The sequence below is a fragment of the Plasmodium falciparum genome (assembly GCF_000002765.6).
Source record: "Plasmodium falciparum 3D7 genome assembly, chromosome: 6".
Classification (NCBI taxonomy): Eukaryota; Apicomplexa; class Aconoidasida; order Haemosporida; family Plasmodiidae; genus Plasmodium; species Plasmodium falciparum.
The window spans coordinates 388,523-413,018 of NC_004327.3; the positions used below are offsets into that span (position 1 = coordinate 388,523).

At 18.5% G+C, this 24,496-nt stretch overlaps 6 protein-coding genes across 6 annotated transcripts; 4 read left to right on the forward strand and 2 right to left on the reverse strand.

The window, feature by feature from the left end:
• Nucleotides 1–392: 392 nt before the first annotated feature.
• PF3D7_0609100 (zinc transporter ZIP1, putative) lies at nt 393–2,226 on the reverse strand (the record flags this gene model as incomplete). Its single annotated transcript, XM_024473105.1, has 7 exons — nt 393–593; nt 761–825; nt 926–1,013; nt 1,177–1,295; nt 1,384–1,525; nt 1,665–1,716; nt 1,817–2,226. 7 exons carry the CDS (start codon nt 2,224–2,226, stop codon nt 393–395), a joined length of 1,077 nt encoding a protein of 358 aa, XP_024328935.1.
• Nucleotides 2,227–4,468: 2,242 nt separating this feature from the next.
• PF3D7_0609200 (citrate synthase-like protein, putative) lies at nt 4,469–6,089 on the forward strand (the record flags this gene model as incomplete). Its single annotated transcript, XM_960989.1, has 2 exons — nt 4,469–4,688; nt 4,912–6,089. The coding sequence occupies 2 exons, from the start codon at nt 4,469–4,471 to the stop codon at nt 6,087–6,089; spliced, it is 1,398 nt and encodes a 465-aa protein (XP_966082.1).
• A 1,630-nt stretch (nt 6,090–7,719) lies between these two features.
• PF3D7_0609300 (conserved Plasmodium protein, unknown function) lies at nt 7,720–10,767 on the forward strand (the record flags this gene model as incomplete). The annotated part of the gene is made up of 2 exons (XM_960990.1): nt 7,720–10,547; nt 10,632–10,767. 2 exons carry the CDS (start codon nt 7,720–7,722, stop codon nt 10,765–10,767), a joined length of 2,964 nt encoding a protein of 987 aa, XP_966083.1.
• A 523-nt stretch (nt 10,768–11,290) lies between these two features.
• Nucleotides 11,291–13,102, reverse strand: PF3D7_0609400 (mitochondrial cardiolipin synthase, putative; the record flags this gene model as incomplete). The annotated part of the gene is made up of 1 exon (XM_960991.1): nt 11,291–13,102. One exon carries the CDS (start codon nt 13,100–13,102, stop codon nt 11,291–11,293), a length of 1,812 nt encoding a protein of 603 aa, XP_966084.1.
• A 1,097-nt stretch (nt 13,103–14,199) lies between these two features.
• PF3D7_0609500 (conserved Plasmodium protein, unknown function) lies at nt 14,200–18,720 on the forward strand (the record flags this gene model as incomplete). Its single annotated transcript, XM_024473106.1, has 10 exons — nt 14,200–14,295; nt 14,443–14,551; nt 14,732–14,827; nt 15,027–15,179; nt 15,268–15,367; nt 15,495–15,642; nt 15,729–15,864; nt 16,018–16,184; nt 16,366–16,644; nt 16,801–18,720. The coding sequence occupies 10 exons, from the start codon at nt 14,200–14,202 to the stop codon at nt 18,718–18,720; spliced, it is 3,204 nt and encodes a 1,067-aa protein (XP_024328936.1).
• Nucleotides 18,721–19,518: 798 nt separating this feature from the next.
• Nucleotides 19,519–23,480, forward strand: PF3D7_0609600 (conserved Plasmodium protein, unknown function; the record flags this gene model as incomplete). Its single annotated transcript, XM_960993.1, has 2 exons — nt 19,519–22,782; nt 22,971–23,480. 2 exons carry the CDS (start codon nt 19,519–19,521, stop codon nt 23,478–23,480), a joined length of 3,774 nt encoding a protein of 1,257 aa, XP_966086.1.
• Between the last annotated feature and the right edge of the window lie 1,016 nt (nt 23,481–24,496).

Here is a 24,496-nt window from a genome sequence, read left to right on the forward strand (position 1 = left end):
ATAATATGTAATATATAATATATATTATATATATATATATATATATATATATATATATGTGGAAGGTTAATTAAATGGACAAGGGAAAAAATAAAGAATTTAAAATGACAATTTTTGCAATATATTTATATATATATATATATATATATATATATTTTTTTTTTTTTTTTTTTTTTTTTTTTTTTTTTTTTTTTTATTTCATTTATTTATTTTGTTTCATCTTTTTATAAACTCTTGAAAAAAAACATTATTTTTAAAAATTAAAAAATTAATAATATATATAATAAATACATCTAAAATATATATATTTTTATGTTTATTGTTTTAAAACAAAATTCATAAAAAAAAAAAATAAAATAATAAATAAATAAATAATAAATAAATAATAAATTTTAATGATTATGACCATGATCATGATCATGATCATGATGATGAACATGTACATGAGTATCTATATCACCATGTGTATGAGGTGCCATACTTGTTGTAAAACTAATTAAAGCAAATGCGATCAGGCAAGAAAAACAAAAACTTAGCCATTTACATAGACGTACTTTTCTGCTTATGTTTTGTTTTATCTCATTCAACAATATCTAAAAATATATATATATATATATAAACAACCAACATAAATATATAATATATAATACAAAATAATATTTATATCATGACATTTTTTAATACACCTACATATATAACACTTCACATTAATATATATATATATATATACATATATATTTCTTGTATTTATTTTTATTACCTCGCATCCTATAAACAGCAATGTTCCTATGGACACAGCGTTTATTAAACACGTTACTTTTTGTCCTATAAAAAAAAAAAAAAAAAATTAAATTATATACAATTATTCATATATAAGATTTATATATATATATATATATATATATATATATCTTATTAACTTTACCTGCTGATTTTGCCATATGTCCTAACACTATACCCAGAGGAGAAGCAAAAACGAAAGTTAACAACAAAATGGCTTTCAAAGTTTTGTTCTGCAAAAATAAAGTAAAATGAAATAAAAATAAAAAATATGTATAATATATATATATATATATATATATATATATATATATTAATATATATTAATATACATATTATATTCCCTTCGTGCTGTGTAAATATACAAAAATCTTTTCGTTTTTATAAAAATCTTACCATATTATTTGAATTTAAAGATAAAGAAACCGTAACACCTGCTATCCATTTATGTAATAAAATGCAAAAGGAACTTATGAACACATAATTTACGTCAGTTGATGTTCCAATAATCATACCTAATTAAAAGGAAGCATTAAACACAACATTAATATAATACATACATAAAAAAAATATATATATATATATATACAAACACATTTGTACCTTCGATGCATGAATGAATAGCCAAAGAGATGGTTAAAAAAAAAGACTGTAATGTGAGTATCTCCAAGAATTTCCCGATGCTTTTTTCATCATGTGTATGTACTCCTTCACATGAATGTTCATGTATATGATCAATATTATCCTGTACAAATAAAAAAATAAAAAAATAAAAAAATAAAAACATATATAAAACACAAATTAAAATACATACGCACATACATATATAGTATATGCTTAAAGGTAGATAAGGTGTGTGATATTCATATTTTTACAATACTTACTATATTCTGCATTTCGATATTTACTGTTGTGCTCGCGTTTTTTGTTATATGTCTATAAAAAAAATAAATCACATACATATATATAATATATAATATATATATATATATATATATATATATATATATTTTTTTTTTTATTTCGTTGTAATTACTGTGAAAGAGTGTCTTCCAATTTCTTTTTTGAATCTAGATTTGAAACGCAACAAATATTAGTATCTACTGGAAGTACATATTCTAAACCTAATTGCATGCAGAAACCAATAAATACAAAGAAAAAGATATACAAAATTTTCATCTGACTATCTGATGTATTAAAAATTCTTATATTCCCATGGTCACTAATTATATGTATAGTTTCGGGTAATAAATGAAACATGATAATTGAAAAAATAAAACCTGAACCAAAACAATTCAAGTTTGAAAGAATATTTTTAACACGTTTATTTTTTTCTTCATTTTCTTTTTCTTTGTACAATCCCATTAAATGAGGAATAAAACAACCAAAGGTTGTTACTACCAAAAAAATACCAATACAAATTATTTTTGCAAATAACAAATCCATTTTGAAGCTTTAAAACATATATATATATATATATATATATATATTAATTTATTTATTTGTTTATTTATTTATTTTTATAAAAAGGTAAGTAAATAAAAAAAAAAAAAAAAAAAAAAAAAAAAAAAGAGCTCATACATTTAAAAATGATATGCACCTACAACTATACAAATACGTTTACATTTCTAAAAATATATTTTTTTTTGGTACACAAGCACATCTATACATACATAAATATATATATATATATATATATTTATATATTTATATATTTATTTTTTATTATTCTTCTGTTGTATTCTTTATTATAATAAATATAAAAAAACATATACAGGAACATGAAAAAAAAAAAATTTTCTTTTTTTCTTTTGAACTATTATTACACTATGAATAATAATTTGATTTATAAAAACAAAAAAATATATATATGTATATATACACACAACGGTTATAAATATTAATAAAAATATATATTTAAAAAAAAATATTAAAAATCAAAAAATATTTTAAAAGTGTATAAATATATATATGAAGTATTTATATTATATATTTTAAATGTAGAATTACAAATTATTTCGCATAAAGAAAAAAAACAAAAGTTAAATTATACAAAATAAAACACAAACATAATATATATATATATATATATTGTCATTTAAACAGTTATATATGTTAGAATACTTAAAAGATACAATGAACAAAACTGATTACTTTGTTTTTTTAGAACAACGTTATTTTGTTTTATTTTGTTTTTATTTTGTTTTATTTTGTTTTTATTTTGTTTTATTTTGTTTTTATTTTGTTTTTATTTTGTTTTTATTTATTTATTTATTTTTTTTATGTTTCTTTATTTTTTATATTCTTATATAAAACAATCTTAGGTAATATATATACATGAATATATAGAAAAACAGAATAACAAAAAAAAGAACAAATATAAACACGTTATATATTTGACAGAAGCATATTTTATAAAATGTTATTCTTTATGACTTTAAATCAAAAATATAAATATGTTACCATAAATATATATATATATATATATATATATATATATCTATATGTATATATGTATGTAATTTTCTAAAATTACCATAATTACAAAATTAAAAAAATATTAAAAATAAAATATGAGGGTTGTGGTATTAAAATTAAGGATAAAAACGAAGAATGAAAAAATAACTCATTTGCACTATGAATTCATAGAAGAGAAATTATTTACAAAAAATAAAAAGAAAAAGAAACAACAAAACATTAAATATATTATATAATATAATATATATATATATAATATAATAATATATTATTTATATTTATATTTATTTATTACGTATTCATTATTTTATATTAATACTTATGAACAAAAAATTGTAATCTTTATGAATATATCATTAAAAAAAAAAAAAAAAAAAATTTTAAAGGAACATTTTTTTTATATTTAAAAAATATATTTTTATAATTTTTAAAAATATATATTCTTTTTTTAAAGATTTTTTTTATATAATATATATATAATATATTATATATATATATATAAAATATATGCATATATAAATATATACATATATATATATTTATATATATAACATATGTACAAAAAATATATGCTATAATAATATATAATGTTGTAATATTCTATAATTACAAAATTAAAAATATAAAAGGATTATTGGGTAATAAAATAAAAGGTTAAAAAAGAAGAAGAAAAAATTAGCTCTTTGCACTATGAATTCGTAGAGAGAAATTATTTTTACAAAAAATAAAAAGAAAAAGAAACAACAAAACATTAAATATATTATATAATAATATATATATATAATATAATATTTATATTTATTTATTTTTTTATTTTATGCATTATTTTATGAAGTACATATGAACAAAAAATTATAATTTTTATAAATATTATTTAAAAAAAAATTTTAAAAGGAAAACCTTTTTTATATTTAAAAATACTTTTTTAATTATTTATAAAAATCTAATTTTTTTTTTAAGTAGTTTTCATTTTTTATATGAATTTATATATATATATATATATATATATATATACACCCTATCTATTTAATTTTATTATTATTACTTTTTTTTTTTTTGTTAAAACTATTAAAGAAAAATAGATAAAAAAAATATAATATTAATTCAATAAAATATACATATGATAGTTGTCTATAATTTTTTGTTTACTTGATTTTTATCTTTTCCTCATAATTAATTATATTATTATTTATTTTATTTAATTTTAACTATGATAAATTTAAAAAGTAAAATGTGTAAATTGTTATTAATGGGACATAGAAAAGTTCCTTTCTTTCATTTTGTAAAAAACGATTTTCTTAAGAATGATATAAAATGTTTTTGTAATAATAGTAAGAATAAAAAATATGAAAAAATAAAAAAGGAGAAGAAGCATATAGATGATACTACCAGCCTTTTTCTGGAGACAGAAATTTTTTTTGAACACAAAGGTTAAAATTAAAAGGTTAAATATTTTTGATATGTAACTATAATATAATGAAAAGTAAAAGTAGAACAATGGAGAAATGTATATATATATATATATATATATATATATATGTATACCTATATATGTGAATTTATATATATATATATATATATATATATTTATTTATTATTATATTCAAAGGTTGTATTCCCCATGTATATTTTTTTTTTTTTATCATATTAAAGATATTTTTTACAGAGGAATAAATATTGTTGACTTATGCTCATACGGAAATTTTGAAGAGACTATTTATTTATTTCTTTATAAAAAGCTCCCAAATATAAAAGAATTAAAAGAAAAAAGAAATATTTTTATAAATGCTTTGAACTTATTAGACGAAAAAAGAATATTTGAAATGTATAATAATGTTTCACATTGTAATATATTAGAATTATTAAGAAATTATTTTATTCATTCTTCACAGGATAAAAAAAAAATTTCTGACATAAATACTTGTTATTATGAAATCTTGGCTAGCTATTTAAAATTAATAAATCCAAAATATTCTTTAGAAAATTATAAAAATGTTTTTCTTGATCATAAAATATATACAAATGATTTTGTTTCCTCTTGTCTTTTATTCAATTTTTATATAAAATCAAATTGTTTGAAAGAAAAAATAAAAAAAGAAAAAAATGATAAAATTGTTATGAATAATATTTATAATTATGATCATATAAATAATCATATAGAAAGTAAAGATGTTATTTGTAAGGTTCCTCAAGTTAATTATGATATGTATAGTATAAAACTCATAAGTAATGTTTTAATTATATTATGTGATAATAATATTAATGAATCTACGTTTTTAATAAGAATGATAAGTAACATGTGTACAAATTATTTTAATATATGTATATCTATGGTAACCTTCTATATAGATATATTTAAAGAAATAAATTTACATACATCGTTACAATATTTTTTAAACTTTAAAATGTTTCAAAATAAAAAAGAAAACAAAGATATAATAAATGATAATATTGAAGAAAATCAATTAAATTTCTTTTTTCTTAAAAATAATAATTTTAATAAAAAAAATAATATTCTCAAAAAAATTATTACAGATTATTGTAAAGTAACATCTCAACATAATATAAATATTTTAAATCATTTTATACAAGTTGAAAATTATTTTTTAAAACATAAAAATAAATACCCCTCATTATATTATTATACCTTATTACTATTCCATATATTAAATATACCATTATATTATTATCCATCCTTTTATTTCATATCACGATTACTTAGTTTTACGGCACATATAAATGAACAAAAGGAAAATAATAAAATTATAAAATATGCAGGTGTATATATGGGGATCCCAGCAAGGCAATATGTACATATTGAAAAAAGGTAGCAACGAAAAGTTTCATGTGTAAATGAGGTCAATAAATTTGATAATATTATAATTAAATGGGTATATATATATATATATATATATATATATATATACTTATATATTTATATATATATATATATATATATACTTATATATTTATATTTATATTTTTTTTTTTTTTTTTTTTTTGTTCATATATTATATATATATATATATATGTATATATTCATTTGAACTTTTTCAAATGGTCACAAATTCATTTATTATTTATAAATATTTTGATAAAATGCTTTCTTATTTTTTTTAAACTTTTATATATAACAAAACATTTTAATTAAATAAACTGTGTAAGTGTATGCACATCTTTTCATTCAATATATTATATATATATATATATATATATATATATATATGTCTTATATGAAAGGGCAAGAAAAATTAAAAAAATATATATTATATATATATATATATATATTTTACATATATAATATGTTTTTTCCTTTTTTTTTTTTTTTTTCCCTCCCTACACGCGCTTGTCATCCATCTTCACATTGTAGAATCATATAATTTTACACTCTTTTTTAAAAAACATATTAAAAATAAATAATATAGTTTATAATATCTCTACAATTTTTATATATATCATAAAAAAATATAAAATTAATAGAACAATTTTATCAAATTTTCCCATTCTATTTTATAAATACAAATTATTGATTTATAAACACACACTCGAAGATGTTTAACGTATATTTCATATTTTATATATGGAAATTTTGAATAAATAACATATATTTCAAGACTTAACGCATATAAATAAATAAAAAAAAATATATATATATATATATATATATATATATATAATAATATTTTTATGTATTACCTTTAATATATTTGATATATTATAATATAAAATTTTAAATATTTATATATATGAAAAAAATATATATTCATTCCTTCTTATATTATATATATTTTCTTATATCTTGTTATGTACTTGATTATCTATATATACATACATAAAATATGTATATATATATATATATATATATATATATATTATGTATATAATTTTAATTTTTTTGGTTGTTCATTCTTTTAAACTTTGAATATTAAAGTGTGATATAGGAAAAGGAATGTAGCCTTCTTTTTTCAGCTTCTCTTAAAAATTTATTAATGCCTTTTTTTTTTTTTTTTTTTTTTTTTTTTTTTCTTACGTCTAACCTTAATTTTTTGTAAACTGTATGAATATGTAAAAACTCTCTTGTTGACATAAAATAAATATCATGAAAAGGTAGAAATATTTTGTTTAATTCTATATATATATATATATATATATATACAATATATATATTTATTTTTTTGTGAGCCAATTTTTGTGGATTTCTTTTTCTTTTCTTTTCTTTTTTAATATAACACATAAATTTATAATTCATTTATTTATATATCACCTTTTACATTATTATTATCATTCTTTTATTATCATTCTTTTATTATCATTCTTTTATTATTATAATTTTTTTTTTTTTTTTTTTTTTTTTTTTTTTTTTTTTTTTTTTTTTTTTTTTTTTTTTTATTTTATTTTATTTTTTGTTCCCCTTTATTAAAATAATTTCCTTGCTTTTATTTTTTATTTGAATGTATAATTATGTATAATTTTTTCAATAACCTGGAGATAGCAAAAAATAAAATTATTAGTCACCTTCATAAAGAACTATTTGAAGAAAAAGATAAAGATGAATCGTATTTTATTCAAGAAGAAAGAAATATGAATTGTTGTAAGCAAAAGTCAGTAGATTTATGTGTATCGTCAACAGAGAAATCCCCCTCAAAAGAAAATCATGTAAATGAAGAGGACATAATATATGATCATAATAATAATAATAAAAATAAAAATATTAACCACAATTTAATAGATAGTACCAAAAGAGAAGTACTTATTCAAACAAATTTACTTGAGGAGGAAAAGAAAGACATAATTACTAACATTTTAACAAACGAGGGAAAATATAAAACAGGAAAAAATAAACAAAATGATATGGTACCTCTAGATAAGGATCAAAAGGTATTTATGGATTTTGAATATAATCAAAAGGATGCTTCAGATAAGGAGGTGTATTATGGAAACATGACAATATGCACCCATGAAAAAAAAAAAAAAAATCCTTTTGAAGATTATAAAAATGAAGAGGATTGTAAATATGTAATTAATGAAAATAAAGAAATTAATGAAAATAAAGAAATTAATGAAATCAATGATAATAATATATATAATGTTGATGATAATAATAATAAATATAAATATAAATATAATAATTATGATGATAATAATAAATATTATGAGAATGCTCATTTTAATACGAACAATTGTCATACAAATAATAAGGAACTTTATTTATTGGAAAAAAAACAAAATGATGTCGATTCCTTATTAATATTAAAAAATGAAAAAAATTATGTTAAAAAAAAAGAAAATTTAAATAATAACATATCACCATCCTGTGTCATAAATAAAGATGGGGAAAACGAAAGGAACCGTTCTGTTTCTGAACCTTTCATAGATATAATTAAAGATGAAGAAGAAAAAAAAAAAGAAGAAAGGACCTCCCAATATCATAATCAAAATGAAATAAAAAAAATTAATCAAAAAGATGTATCTGTAGAAACGGAATTTTATATGAAAGATTCTCTTTTAGATAGTCTTGAAAAACTTTTAATAAAAAATGTAAGTTTCAATTTTGTGAGGAAAGAATATATCAATATATTTGAGGATATGATAACCTCAAAAAGGGATGTAACGTGGAAAAAAAATAAAAAAGAAATGAATATAGAGGAAAAGAAACTCTATAATAATAAACATAATAATAATGATAGCTGTTCAAAGTTTTGTGGCAAAGACAAAAATAAAGATGAACAAAAAAAAATAGACAATATTAAAGATCAAAATGAACATTTCGATATGTTAGGAAAATTACTCATGAGTGATATGAAAAGTCTTTTTACAGATACCATTTACTGCTCTTCAGATTTGAATAAAATTAATAATTTTAATAATATGATAAACAAATATGTAGAAGAAATAAAAACGTTAAAGAAAAAAGAGAAAATATTAAACGATATAAACGAAAGGCAAACATTTCAATTATTACAGCTAGCTCGACAAATATCACATATAAAAACTGAACAAGATATTTCTCATGATATATTGAATGATGATATTAGATCAAGGGAAAAATGTGAATATATGGAAAAAGAAATTAAAAAATTAGAAAAAGAAAATGAAAAACTACAAAATCATTTAAAAGACAAAATGACATATATGAAACAAAATTTCGAACTAAAATGTTATATTCAAAATATACAAGAAGATATAAAAAATAAAAACTTTTTGTGCACAAAAATTAATGAAGAAAAACATCAACTTGAAAACAAATTAATAAAATATTATGAATATCTACAAATTATTAAAGAAGATCTATATGGTTATAAAAAATTACTTTATGATTTTAAAATAAACGAAAAACATGTAGTCAATAGGTTTAAAATGTTTTTAACAAATTATAAAAAGTGTCATCATGTGAAATCTTATAAACTTGGGAAGGAAAGTGACGGATGGATTATTCAAAAAAAAGCAAAAAGAAAAAAAAAAAAAAAAAAAAAAAAAAAAAATATGAACAATTGGAAATTTAGTCATTTAAAGGGGGGAAATTTCAAAAGTGCAAAATTTTTAAAATGGATAGATGATGATAATATGTTACATAATGATGATGATAATATCATACGTAATGTTGATGATGATAATAATATCATACATAATGATGATGATAATAATATCATACATAATAATGATGATGATAATATGTTACATAATAATGATGATGATAATATGTTACATAATGATGATGATAATATCATACATAATAATGGTGATGATAACAATGTGATTTATGGGGAAACACCTTCAAACCATAATATATCTTGCAAAACCAAAACAAACAACACCATTAAAAACATATTGAATTATAATTCTACAAAAAATTGTTTACCAAAAGAACTAATAAACAAAATTAATTATTATAAGTATCAATTGGATGAATATAAATCCATATATTTGAAAAATAAAAATAATGCCCATAGTCAATTAAGGGAAACAAAAAAATTACTTTCATATGAAATTAGAAAAAATAAAATGATTGAGAAAAAGTATGAGCTTCTTTCAAATAAATTTCAAGACATATATACTACATTTAATGATGAAAAAAAGGATATTCATAATAATAATAATAATAATAATGAAAATAGTTATAAAAAAGATTCCATATCAACACAAGAACTTTTGAATGAAATAAATCTTCTAACAGAAGAAATCAAAAAATTTAAAGAAGATCAGATATTATTACAACAAGATGTAAATAATAAGAGTAAAATTATATCTCATTTAATAAAAAAACATGCTTTGAGCGAAGAACATTTTAGGTAACATAAATAAAAAAAATGAAAATATGTACCAAATATATATATATATTTATATATATGTATATTTATTTATTTTTTTTATAGGTTAGACAAAAGTTTCAACATTTTTAACAACAAATTAACTTATGATGAAATGAAAAAAGTTATGGAAGAGACATTAATTGAAAACATTCGACTAAGAACTGATTTAATGACTCTTGCCAAAAGCATAAATAAATGAATACATAAAAATAAAAATAAAATATAACTAATATGTTTTACTACTTTATTTTGTTATTATTATTATTTTTTTTTTTTTTTTTTTTTTTGTCACCAATAAATATATAATTGTTAATAAATTTTTAATTTTTTTTTTTTGTACAAGTCTACAATTTTGTGATATCAATTAATTTTTATGCATTATATAAATATAAATATAAATAAATAAATATATATATATATATATATATATATGTATATGTCATGTTGTGATGACATTTTCACGATATATATTTTATATTTTACATTATATATTTTATAGCTTCCATATTATACTTCTTATTATATATTTGTTATTTTTTTATTTTTTATTTTATATTTTTTATTTTTTATTTTATATTTTCCACTTAGTTCATATTTCGTATTATATATTTTGCATCATACCACCCATTATTTTTTTATTATTTTTTTTTTTTTTTTTTTTTTTTTTTTTTTTTTTTTTTTTTTTTTTTTTTTTTTTTTTTTTTTTTTTTTTTGTACTCATGCTAAACACCCCACATCATGTTTAAAGATATATTTTGTATACAATTGTCATTTAAATACTTCTTTATGATAGCTTTTCTGAGTATAGTTTTTTTGTTATTATTAGACAATCCATCAAAAATATTTCTACCCGATAATTTTCCAAGATGATATGCACAATAACTCATAAATATTTGAAGAAAATTTCTATTAATTAGTTGAGATAATGTTATTTGAATAGAATCATGACTGATTTTATTTTGATGTTCTTGTATAAATTTATCACATATTTTTTTATCAAATATGGATATCATAACTTCAAGATTTCTTCTTGATGAAAATCGATCCCAATTATAGGATCCAATAGAACACCATAAATTATCTACTACTAAATTTTTTGCATGACAATGTTTTTTTTGAAAAAAATAAAAATTCATTGATCCTTTATTTTTTCTTTCCTTTTTTTTTTTTTGATAATTATTATAATATTTATCAAATATTATAGGATATCTAATAAAACTTTTATGTAAATTTATATAATTTGATATTATATTATTATATTCTAATAAAGCCTTCTTTTTCCTATCAATTCTTTTTAATATCTTTTTCATTATATAATAAGTAGCTGGAACATCACCAAATACATCAGAATTACCTGAAAATAAAAATGATATATTAACACCTTTATATAAAGCTGAAAATAAGGCTCTTCTTAAAAATCCTGGTGGTAAAAAATAACTTGTTGTTATATATATATTATTTGTAGCTCCATTTCTTATAATATAATCAAATGTTGATTGAATAGATCTAATCTTTCTTAAAACATTAGATTCTAATACTTGAACATAACAAGAATTTTCATCTGCATATTTTTTTTGCTCTTCTATAGGTTCTCTACTTATTAAACTTTTAGACATTTTTAACGAATCAATAAATACATCAGCTAAATCTTTAACAGCTGGACCTTTTATTTTTATATGTAAGTCATAATACTCTAGACATTTCCTTTTTTTATTTACGTCCTTATTAAAATCATCATAAATATTACCTTTATTAATGTCATTATCAAAATTTTTAATCATGTTACTCTTATTTCCTTCTTCTTTCTCATCATTATATATTTTTTTTTTTTTTCCTATCTCTTCCGAATATTCGGTATCCTCTTCTCTCTCATCCCCTTCCTCATACTCATGAAAAATCTCACTGGGAAATACATTTTCAGCAACATTCATTGAACCACAGTAAGCCGTATTATCTACTATTAATATCTTTCTATGATCACGAAAAAATATAGGTAACATATTAAAAAACGAATTTAAAAATGTATTAAAAAATATAACATGCACACCATGTTCTTTTAATTGTTGTACCCATTTATTTTTCATTTTTAAACTTCCTATATAATCAATTAATAAAATAACATCACATCCTCTTTTCGATGCTTTACATAAACTATTAACTACTTCTTCTGCAAGTTTAGAATCATCAAAAATATAGGACTCTAACCAAACACGTCTTTTACCTTTATTAATGGAATTTAATATATCACGAAAGGCTAATGTACCTTCATTATATATTTCTATTTTATTTCCTTCAGATATTTTCCCATATCTCTTAGCATTATTTTTCAATATTACTTTCCATCTTTCTTTTATTTTCTCTCTTTCTTCTTCATTTTCTATATTTAATTCATTTACATTTTTATCGACTAAAGCATCAAAATTTATTTCATCTTTTTTGTCTTTCTTTTGTTTTTCTTCGCTTCCTTTTCTTCGTTTCCTTATATCGATGACTTTTTTATGTATTGCTTCTTTTACTTTATTAACAATGCTCATGTATAAAAAGAAAAAATCGTATGTGTTATCAAAAAAAAAAAATAAAAAAAATAAAAAAAAAATACAGTAAAATAAAAAAATAAAAAATAAAAATAAAAATAAAAAAAATATATTAAAAGAATAAAAAAAGAACTAAATATATGAAGTATCGAATTAAGGGCAACAAATAAATTAACACATATATATATATATATATTTTACTTAAACAAGTGGAATAACGGAAATATAATCATTTTGTATATTTTGTATATGATTATAATAATATCTTATAAAATAAAACAGAAATATTTTTTTTTTTTGTTTTTTTTTTTTTTGTTTTTGTTTTTGTTTTTTTTATAATTTCACGTTGTTTCCTTTATGGAACTGTTTTTAAAAAGAAATAAGAATATCGCCATAAGATAAATTAAATGAAATGTTTATAATATATACATACAAATATATAATATTACTTTATGAGAATAAAAAAGAATTATATATTTGTAAGTTCTATATTATAATTATGTAATAAATTTATATTATATATATATATTTATATATTTATATAATTAATATATTTTTTTTTACTCAAAAAAATAGGCACGGCGCATAAAAATTATGCATTTATATATAATATAATATATATATATATTTAAATTATTAGAGAGTGCATTATATATATTATACATTAAGATTTCTTAAAAAAATAGATTATTTATACAAAATTAGTTAATAGAAATATATTATATTTATATATCATAATATTTATTATTTATATTTCAACATGTTCTTTCTTATAAGTAAAAAAAAAAAAAATATATATATATATATATATATATATAATAAGTATGATATTTATAGACGTATATAACATTTACAATAAATATTGTCTAAAAAATGAGACATTTTTCTTTTTCTAAGGAAAGAAAATATTAAGTGCATATTTTAATGATACAATATTATACCAAAATGAACAAATAAACGAAAGCCTTTTACATAATAGAAACATATAACAACATATTCTTCACATATAAATGTATATATATATATATATATATATATATTTATTTATTTATTTATATTTATATTTGTTTATATTTATTTATTTATATTTTTTCAAAATGAGATTATTCTTTTTATTTTCCATGTTCCTAATAAAATGTGCCACCTCAATTTATGATGACAATTTTATATTTACATTTAAAAACGCGAAAAAAGTAAGAACATAAAAAGAGAGATATCAACATGAGGATATAAATATGTGTAAATATGTATTTTTTAAAATCTGGATATTCTGTAAATATATATATATGTATGTATGTATAGCAAACGGTATTAAAAAAATAAAACATTTAAAATTATAGATAAATACAATCAAAAATGACGTCAAGAAATACGAAATAGAGCTCAACTTAACATTCAATATCAAAAAAAGTGGAAAGGAATTTTTTTTAGTTTCTTTAATACCTGCTAGTAATTTGTCTTTTCTCTTTGTATAAATAAATTGTTATGTAGAAACATTAAGGATATATCTATATTTTTCTTTTTCTTTTTTTTATTTTTTATTATATTTTTTAATATACATTTTTTTTTTTTTTTTTTTTTTTTTTTTTACTTTTACTAATTTTTATGTGTGTATAATAATTATGTAAGGGAACTTACAAATATTACAATTTAAAAAAGAAGAAACCAATGAAATAAATGAAAACGTGCAAGTTATACTTAACACGACACAAATGAAAGATAAAGGCAACAAAATTAAAAGAAAAAAAAAAAAAAAAAATATAATAATATAATATAAAAATATATTTATTTTGTCAAATAATTCTCAGTTACATTATGTATATATCTACATATTTTATTTTAAAAATAATACCATTTTACTATTTTTTTATTATTTTTTTATTATTATTTTATTATTATTTTATTATTTTTTTGTGTGTTACAGACTCCTGTGATTATGTCATAACAGCTAAAATGTACTTATTAAAATTAACTAAAGATGAATTAAAGAAATTTAAAATATACCATTATCCTTTTGAAAATAAGGAGAATACAAAAACTGTTCCACCTGAATATGAATACTCAGAAAAATCTTTAAGTAATTAATTCGTTTCTTCTTATTTTTTTTTATAATATTCTTATTTGTTTCTTCTTATTTGTATATAAATATATTTTTGTTTTAAAAGAAACCTTTTTTCCCTCTATACCAACTATATATCCGTCTACTTATATTTTAAAGATTTCTGTGGAAATACCAAAGGAGGGGTTAAATTCTGAGGGAATCTGGTTCAACAAATTAAGCAAATTATGAAAAAAATATAAATAAAAAAAACACCAAAAGTGTTAAAATTAATAAATATATATATATATATATATATATAATATAATATGCATATTTTTTTTTTTTTTTTAGGATATTTTCCATTGCCGAAAAAAATAATTCAAGTTCAGAGAAACAAAAATGTACCATATATTATGATGAGCTAGCTGAAGTATTTCTACAAAAATCAAATTCCAATAATCTCTTCTTGTTATATTGCAACAGTACCACAAATGCAGAAGTATACATAAAATAATAAAATATAATATATGTAATTTACATATTATGTATATAAAAATTATAAAATGTTTTTTCATCTTTTTTAAGATATTAAATTTAATTCCAGATATAAGAAAAAATTTTGATGTTCAATTATTTACTACCAAAAATTTTTATGGAGCTCACGAAGCTATCTACAAAGTACAAATAAACTTTGATAAAATAGACACAACATTACAAGCAGGTAATTATTTAAATAAAAATGTTAAAAGAAAGAAAAAAAAAAAAAAAAAAAAAAAAGTACATAGTAAAAATTATTAAAATATTTTACAAATATATTTATACATACATATATATATATATATATCTATGTGTATATATTTTTTTTACTTGAAAGATAAAATAATGATTAGTATTAAACTACCAGTAGATTTATGCTATTCCAATTCTTGTTTTAATAAAAATGCTACAAACCCATGTTTAAATATTAAGTCCAATCCATTTGATGAGTGCACATATATTTTTAGAAGTTATAATTTTCTCCTGAAATCAAAAAGTAATGAGGTAATATTTCGTTTTTTTATATACAAAAGAAAAAGATTTATTATTAAAAATATAGTTAACTATATATATATATATATATATATATATATATATATATATATTTATTTATTTATTTATTTATTTATATTATACTCAATAGTTTACATATATTATTTTATTTTATTTTATGATTCCCGTTTAGGTTATAACCAAAATTTTTGATGTACTTATAGAAAATATTAATAACCCAATTATTGATATCGAGAGGGATAAAATGTGGGTTATTAATGTTTATACTATCGATAACATTAATTTTATCATTAATTCAGAACATAAAGAAATATTAGAAAGGGTATCAGATGATGTGTGCTCAAAAAATTTTATAAACAAATTTATAAATAAATATTCCGATACCATTACATGGATTGCTTCACATATGGCAATTAAGCCCACGCCCCCTTTGATTTTCTTAAAAGTGGAAGTAATATAAAATAAAAATTAAAATAATAATGAAACAATAGAACTATTCTCATGTACTATATTTTTATATTATGCAAAGTTGTAGCTAACATACAATATGTATATATATATATATATATATATATATATTTTTTTTTTTTTTTTTTTTTTTGGATAGCCAATTAATAAGTACGAATTAATGGAAAACCCACTCATTGTACAATTCAAGTTGCTCTTTTTGGAAGGACATATTTTCAAGAACTGTCTCATAGAAATGAAATCCATACATAGATTTTCATCCGTTCTTACTAAGACCGAATATAGATTAAATATATATAATCACAAATTATTGCTACCTAATTCTAGCTTCAAACCAATAATCGATGACGAGCATAGAATAGATATTGAAAAAAGTGTAATTAAAAATAATGACATTATAGAGTTTGCAATAGATGTAAAAAAATATCGAAATAATGAATATTGGTATGTTATAATAAAATGCTTAAATGATCAAAATGTATATGTAAAAGAAGCACAGTCTTTATTTATTTATCCTATAGAAAATAAAAAAATATATATAAGTGATTTATATTACAGAAAAAAAATTGATGATAACAAATATATGTTTTATTTAAATATATTTGTATATGATGAAAAAGAATTAGATATAAAATTGTCTTTGTCATCAATTCAAGAAAATAATAATGTTCAGTTAAGTGAATCATGTGATGCTTTTGTTTATACTTCTTGTTACAATCTTGTTTATCACGAATGCTCAAAAATAAAAGAACAAGAAATTATGTATCAAATTAACTCCTACAAATCAACAGATAAACATTTTACTGTTTTCTTTCCTTTGATAATTCAAAAGACCAATGAAAATTTCAACCTACAAATTGAATTAAACACCAAAAATAATCCAAGACATGTTATAAAAAAAATGAACATCAATATAGAAAATATATTACTGACAAATTCTAATAAACCATGTATAAATCAATTAATATGGAAATTAAAAAAATATAAAAAAAAATATGAATCTCATTTATTTATTTTATTTAAAGTTGTAAACTGTCAAAAAATTTATGAACCTTTTTTAGTCAGTTTTCAAAATAATGAAAATTTCTATGCCAAAACTGATCCTTTAGATAATAGTGAAAAATTTACATTTCAAAAAACTTATAAACAAAAATATCCAATTGATTATCAATCTATATCACAAAAAATTTTTGAAAAAAATATCATATCAATAATTACAATTGTTCTTATTGATTACAATTTTTTATATTCATTAAAAACAGATGGAAAAAATCAATTTATGCAATTCTTAAAAAAAAATGTTTTCTTTTCTTATAACAAATATTATGTGGTATCATATTATAATAAAGATCTGTTAATCGAATTTTACAAATATATCGACGTAGCCAATGTACGTATTGATATTGTTCAAAAGTCATCAGATATACAAAATTTATTAGGAGCATTAGAAAAAACTATTTCATTTGCTGAACAAGTAAAACATAAAGAACAAAATTACATGAATAGTGAATATAGTATTTTAGTATTAACAGATATCAAAGGAATGACAAATGTAAAGGAAGATACAAATATATATATACAAAATGATGCTGATGTAGATAAAATATTTTCACGAATTTATATTATAGTATTTGAAAAAGGTGATTATTCTAACACTGATATTTTTTATGAATCAATTCAAAAAGTAGATCATATGTACATATATAATTATAAAAAAAAAAATAAGGATAACCTATACTTTCTTTCTTTCCATAAATACATTATTGACGAACAATTAATGTTAAACTACTCAAAATCCATATTGCAAGATTATATTATTTTGCACACACAAATTTATAAAACATCATGGTATTTGTTAGGAATATGTAGAAATAATATTCTAAAAAATAGTATGGTCAATAGAAAATTACATATATATTATGTGGATCAACTCATAAAAACTGTTCCATATACCATATCAAAAGAAGAAACTAATAGTGTCTACGATAATTCATCTATATCTTCCTTTCAAGATATGTGTAACATTTTTACTCATATGCAATTATTAGGATACAAATAGGCAAATTTATTATACCCACATACATACATACATACATACATACATACATACATACATACATACATACATACATACATATATATATATATATATATATATATATATATATATATATGTTTTACATATTGTTTAAATTATTCACATTAAGGAATAAAACATATTTGAAAGATTTATACAAATTATATAATATATCTCTTTATGTATATGAAAGATTAAAAAAAAAAAAAAAAAAAAAAAAAAAATTCTGAACATGTTCAAATGTACAGCTATTTATATAGGGAAAAAAAAAAAAAAAAAAAAAAAAAAACCTGAACATGTGCATATATACAACTAATTATATATAAAATATATACAAACATTAAAATAATAATATAAGAATTTATTTTATTATTTATATAATTTTTTATTATTTCGTTTTATACTATTATATTTATAATAAAATGTATACACATTTTTTTTTTCATCTTCTTCTTAAGGGATGTCTTATACAAGTTTTTTTCAATTTGACATAATATATATATATATATATATTTTCCTCATGTTACATTATAATAACTTATAAGTATTAATTATGTATATGTATTAACATTTATTTTGAATTAACTTTTTAATTTTATTTATAAAGGATAAATTTATAAAAAAAATTTTCTTAAATATAAGACACAAAAAGGTTCATTGTTTTACCCTTTAAAATAAAGTATATATATATACATATATATATATATATATATATATATATTTATATCATGTTGTAAAAATAGTTTAATTACGTATTGTGCTCTACCTTTTCCACATGTCATGATTATATTTAAAAGATATGCTGAATTTGTTTGTCTATGTAAAAGCAGAAATGAAGAATGCTTAATTTTAGCAAATGCTATTACCTATAAAGATAATATAAAAGAACAAGATAAAATTGAAGGTATAGAAATTAAGAAATATAATAGTTGTCATTTTATTTTAGAACGTAAAAAGATATGGATATTCAAAGATTTAATTGATAATATTAAAATTTATAATAAAGAAAATGAAAATATCGAAATAAATGGTATGTTTTGCTTTTCTCTTACAAATTATGATAATTGTGAAGATTCTATTTTATGCATAATAGTATCTTCTTATTTTTTATTGTTTTTTTCTATAACAGAATTATCATTTTTACATTTTACTACATTAGAAAAAAAAAATTATAAGCAAAATAACATTTTTAATTGGTTTTTTATATGCACAAAGACGGAATATTTAACGCCGGTGTTGTTCATACAAGATAAAAAAGATGAAATATATATATACTTTTTACAGGAATATATTAAAAGTAAAGGAATAAGGGGATATAATAAGTGTTATTTATTCTTAAATGATTATTTAGTTTCTATAGAAAAAGTTCCAAATATAAAAAAAAATGATCATATTGATTTGAAGGAGAAAAAAAAACTTCCCTCTTCGCAGTATAAAAAGGACATTTTACTTGAAGATGAGAAAAAACATAACACGCAACATGTTGATTCTTTAAAATTAACAGATCTTAATACCAAAATGACAAAGGGTCATACACCATTTATTTTAAAAAAAAATAAAACATATACTTTGTATAGGAAAAAAGAATATTATAACACAAAAAGGAGTGATCAGATTATGGTAATAGAAAATAATGTAAATAAAAATTCAATATATAATAAAAAGAAATATGATGTATGTACAAGTAATCATAAAAAAAACGATCCCTTTTGTAACATATATAATTATGATAATAACCATCATCACAGATATAATTATTTTCATCCTTTAAGGTTCACACAAAAACGCTTAAATGACTATGAAAAGAATTCTAAAATAGTAGATAAAAAAAATAATGAAATACGGAATAATATACGCATAATAAAAAATGAAAGTACATTAAATACTTGTGAAATATTAAAAAAAAATTTGGATTCTTATCCATATAATATAAATAATTCTTTGGAAGGGAAAAAAGAAAAAGGTATTATATTCAAGATAAAAAAGAAAAAAAGAAAAATTGTATTTAATAAATGGTTAAAACAAAATAATTTGGAAAAGGTATCACCACACAATTTTATTGTAAATAATATTATAACATATAGTTTAGAAGAAAAAGAAGAAAGATTTGATAACAAAAATGAAAAGTCCCTTTTTGATAATTTAAATAGGAGAATGATATGTAATTATTGTATAAATTTTAATAATAAAACGAGCTATTGTATATCCCTAATTTTAACAACAAGAAAATGTACTTTTTACATATTTAAATTATGTTTTTCATGTTATATGTTAAAATATGGTTATTGTATTATTGATTTATCAAAAGCTTGTCTAACCAATTATGTTTTATTACAAAAAGAGGTTAGTGTGTATCGTACAAAGATGATTTATATTGATAATAAAATAAGAAAAAATGATTGTAATGATATGAATTGTTGTAAAAATAACACATTATATAACACAAATAGTTACAACAATATATATCAGGAAAATGAAAAGAAATTCTTGGAATATTATGATTTATCAAATGATAACATTGAAATTAGTAAAAAATATTTTATAGGTAAAAAGGTTGAAGATATTATATACACTTATAATATATTAAAAACAATGAATAAAAATATATTAGGCATAGGAACTAATATGGGACAGTTATATTTTTATATGTTATCATATAATAAAAAAGAAAAATTAGTATGTACCTTTTTACAGAAATGTTATTTCAATTTTTCTTTATTATCCTTTCTATGGTTAAAAAATGAAAGAAAGAATCTATTTTTATTTCAAGATAATTGTAATAAGATATATATTGGCGAATTAATAGTAAATAATAGTAATATTCCTCTACAAAATGACAAGAATTGTGTTATAATTTATAATTTTTTTATAAAATTAACAGGGGACGACATATTTTATACTATTCCTAGAGAATTTTTTTGTAAAAAGAAAAAATGTTTCTGTTGCATTTTTTCTATGGATTCTTTTTTTTTAACGTTTATGTGTAGGAAAAACAAATTTTATGTACTAGTATTGAATTTATATTTGTATCCTTTTTTCAGGTACTCTCTAAATAATATAAAGTTAAATATATTTATTCATAACAATAGAATTTATCAATGTGGGCATAATAATAATAATAATAATAATAATAAAAATAATAAATATAATAAAAACAATAATTTTGGCCATCATCATCAAAAACAACATTATTATTATACTTATATTTTATCCAGTCAGAAAAATATAAAATTGATCGATGTAGTAGATGTAACAAAGAAAGTACGACCTAGCTTATTGGTATCTAACACATTTGTATCAGAAGAAAAGAAATATGTATATAACAAAAGAATATTATTATTACAGTTTGTTTTAATTCGTTTTTATTCAAACACATACATGTATAATAAAAAATGTTGTGGTCATCTTCAACTAAAAAATGTTGAAGAATTGTCGAAGTTTGATTGTTTATTAATAAATATGGGAATAAAATTTCGAATTATTTATATATTTAAAAAAATCTTAAGTGCCTGTTTTTTTAAGAGGAATAAAATTGTTGTATTAAAAAGAAGGGTGGGAATCTATACTTATGATAGTTCTAAAGAAAATAGAAAAAAAGAAGAAAAAAAAAATTGCTTGTATTTTTCCATACTGATATTTTATGATATATATGAAACATCTATAATAAATAAAATGAGAATCAAATTAATCAGACAAAAAATACATCACGTTTTTGTTCATCCTCAATTAAAGGATATTTTATTTTTTTGGTCTAATGATAAAGGAGGGGTATTATATTATGTGTCTTTGAAAAAAGAGAAGGAACAAATTAACAATGAGAAGAATATTTTAAAGTTGAATTTTTTATTCCAATTAATAAAAAATAAAAAGATGAGTATGCCCATTCATTTAATTGAATGGTTTACAAACATGGGGATGAATAGAATTGATGAGAAAAGAAGCAATGATATATTATCTCTTATATTATTAACACCGTATTACTTTCTTATATTTGTGTTTCGTAATTTGAAAGGAGAAATTATTATTATTGAAAAAATTATAAAAGTTAGAATTCACAAATGTGTACAACATTTAGATATATCACCTTGACGTATATATATATATATATATATATATATATATATATAGAAGTATATATTTTATATGTGCGTCAAAGTGCATTCACTTTGTTTTATATATATATACTTATATATATAGGCGGTTATATTTTAACATTTCTATATTTTTTACAGCTAGATTTGAGGAAGGCTTTTCTTAGTAACGGCCTCATAATTGAAAGTTTAAAAATAAAAAAAAGGAAATTAAGGAGAGAACTTCGAAGGGATATAAAAAATGAAGAACCTAATGAAGAAAAGGGAGAAAGAACAGATGAGACAAAAAATAAGGGTAATAATAAAGAAAACTGTAGTGATATAACTTTTGCTCTTTCAACTAATATGCATATAATACATCTATTCAGTTATAATTTTTTATATAATGACGAAATGGTCTATATAAAAACAATAAAACGAAAAGGATTCCATAATATTTATAATAATAGAACGGATACAGACAAGGAAAAACATATAATTTTTAATATATCATCTAATTCATTAACATATATTATATTGCTTTCAAAAATTAATAATTATGACGCTTCACCTTTATGGATAAAAGTAAAGCATCATAAGGATTCTGTGGTAAAAAAAAAAAAAATATATATAAAAGCAATGATAAATAATTTTATAATTATATGTAAATAAAATATTATTCTTTTATTTTTAAACATATAATTATAAAATTATTTATCATTGCTCATAAGTATATATATATATAATAATGATTTGTTTTAAAATAAATAATAAAAGTGATTAATACTTAAAATATATTTATTAAAATAGAAAAAAAAAAAAAAAAAAAAAAAAAAAAAAAAAAAATACATATATATATATATATATATATATTATATAAATATATTCTATTTTATTTTTTATTTTTTTTAATTTTGTATGCATGTCGTAATAAAAAATTTGTATTCATTCAAGGAAAAAGAATTCGTTTCATACGCATATATATAATATATTGTTATATATATATATATATATATATATAATAAATTTTATATTTATATATATTTTTTTTAATGATGTTATTTTATTTTATATTATTTTATTTTATTTTATTTTTATTTAATTTTTTTTTTTTTTTTTTTTTTTTTCATAATTTTATTTTTATATGAAAAATATTTAAATGTCAATTAATATATTTATATATACATATATATATTTATTTTTTGATTTATACACCTATATATTTATAATATATCATTATAATATATTTTTTAATTTTTTAAAATAATAATTTTGATTTGTTGTTGTTTTATGTATATTCACAAATATAATATATATTGTAATATATTATATATATAATATATATATATATATATATTTTTTTTTTACTCCGAAATTTTCTCTTAATTTATATAAAATTTGTTACCAGTGTTTTTTTGAATTTTTCAAAAATGTAAATATAATAAATAAATAAATATATAATATATATATAATATATGTATATTTGTTTATTTTATTTTTTTTTGTTGTTTTTATTTTGTAATATTATTGTATATATATATATAAATTTTTTTTTTTTTTTTATTTTTATTTATATATCCATATATATATTGTATAATATAATAATAATCATTATAATTATTATTATGATTGTATAGAATTTGTCCCATGAAGATTATCCAAATTTAATAGAAAAGAATAAAAAGGAA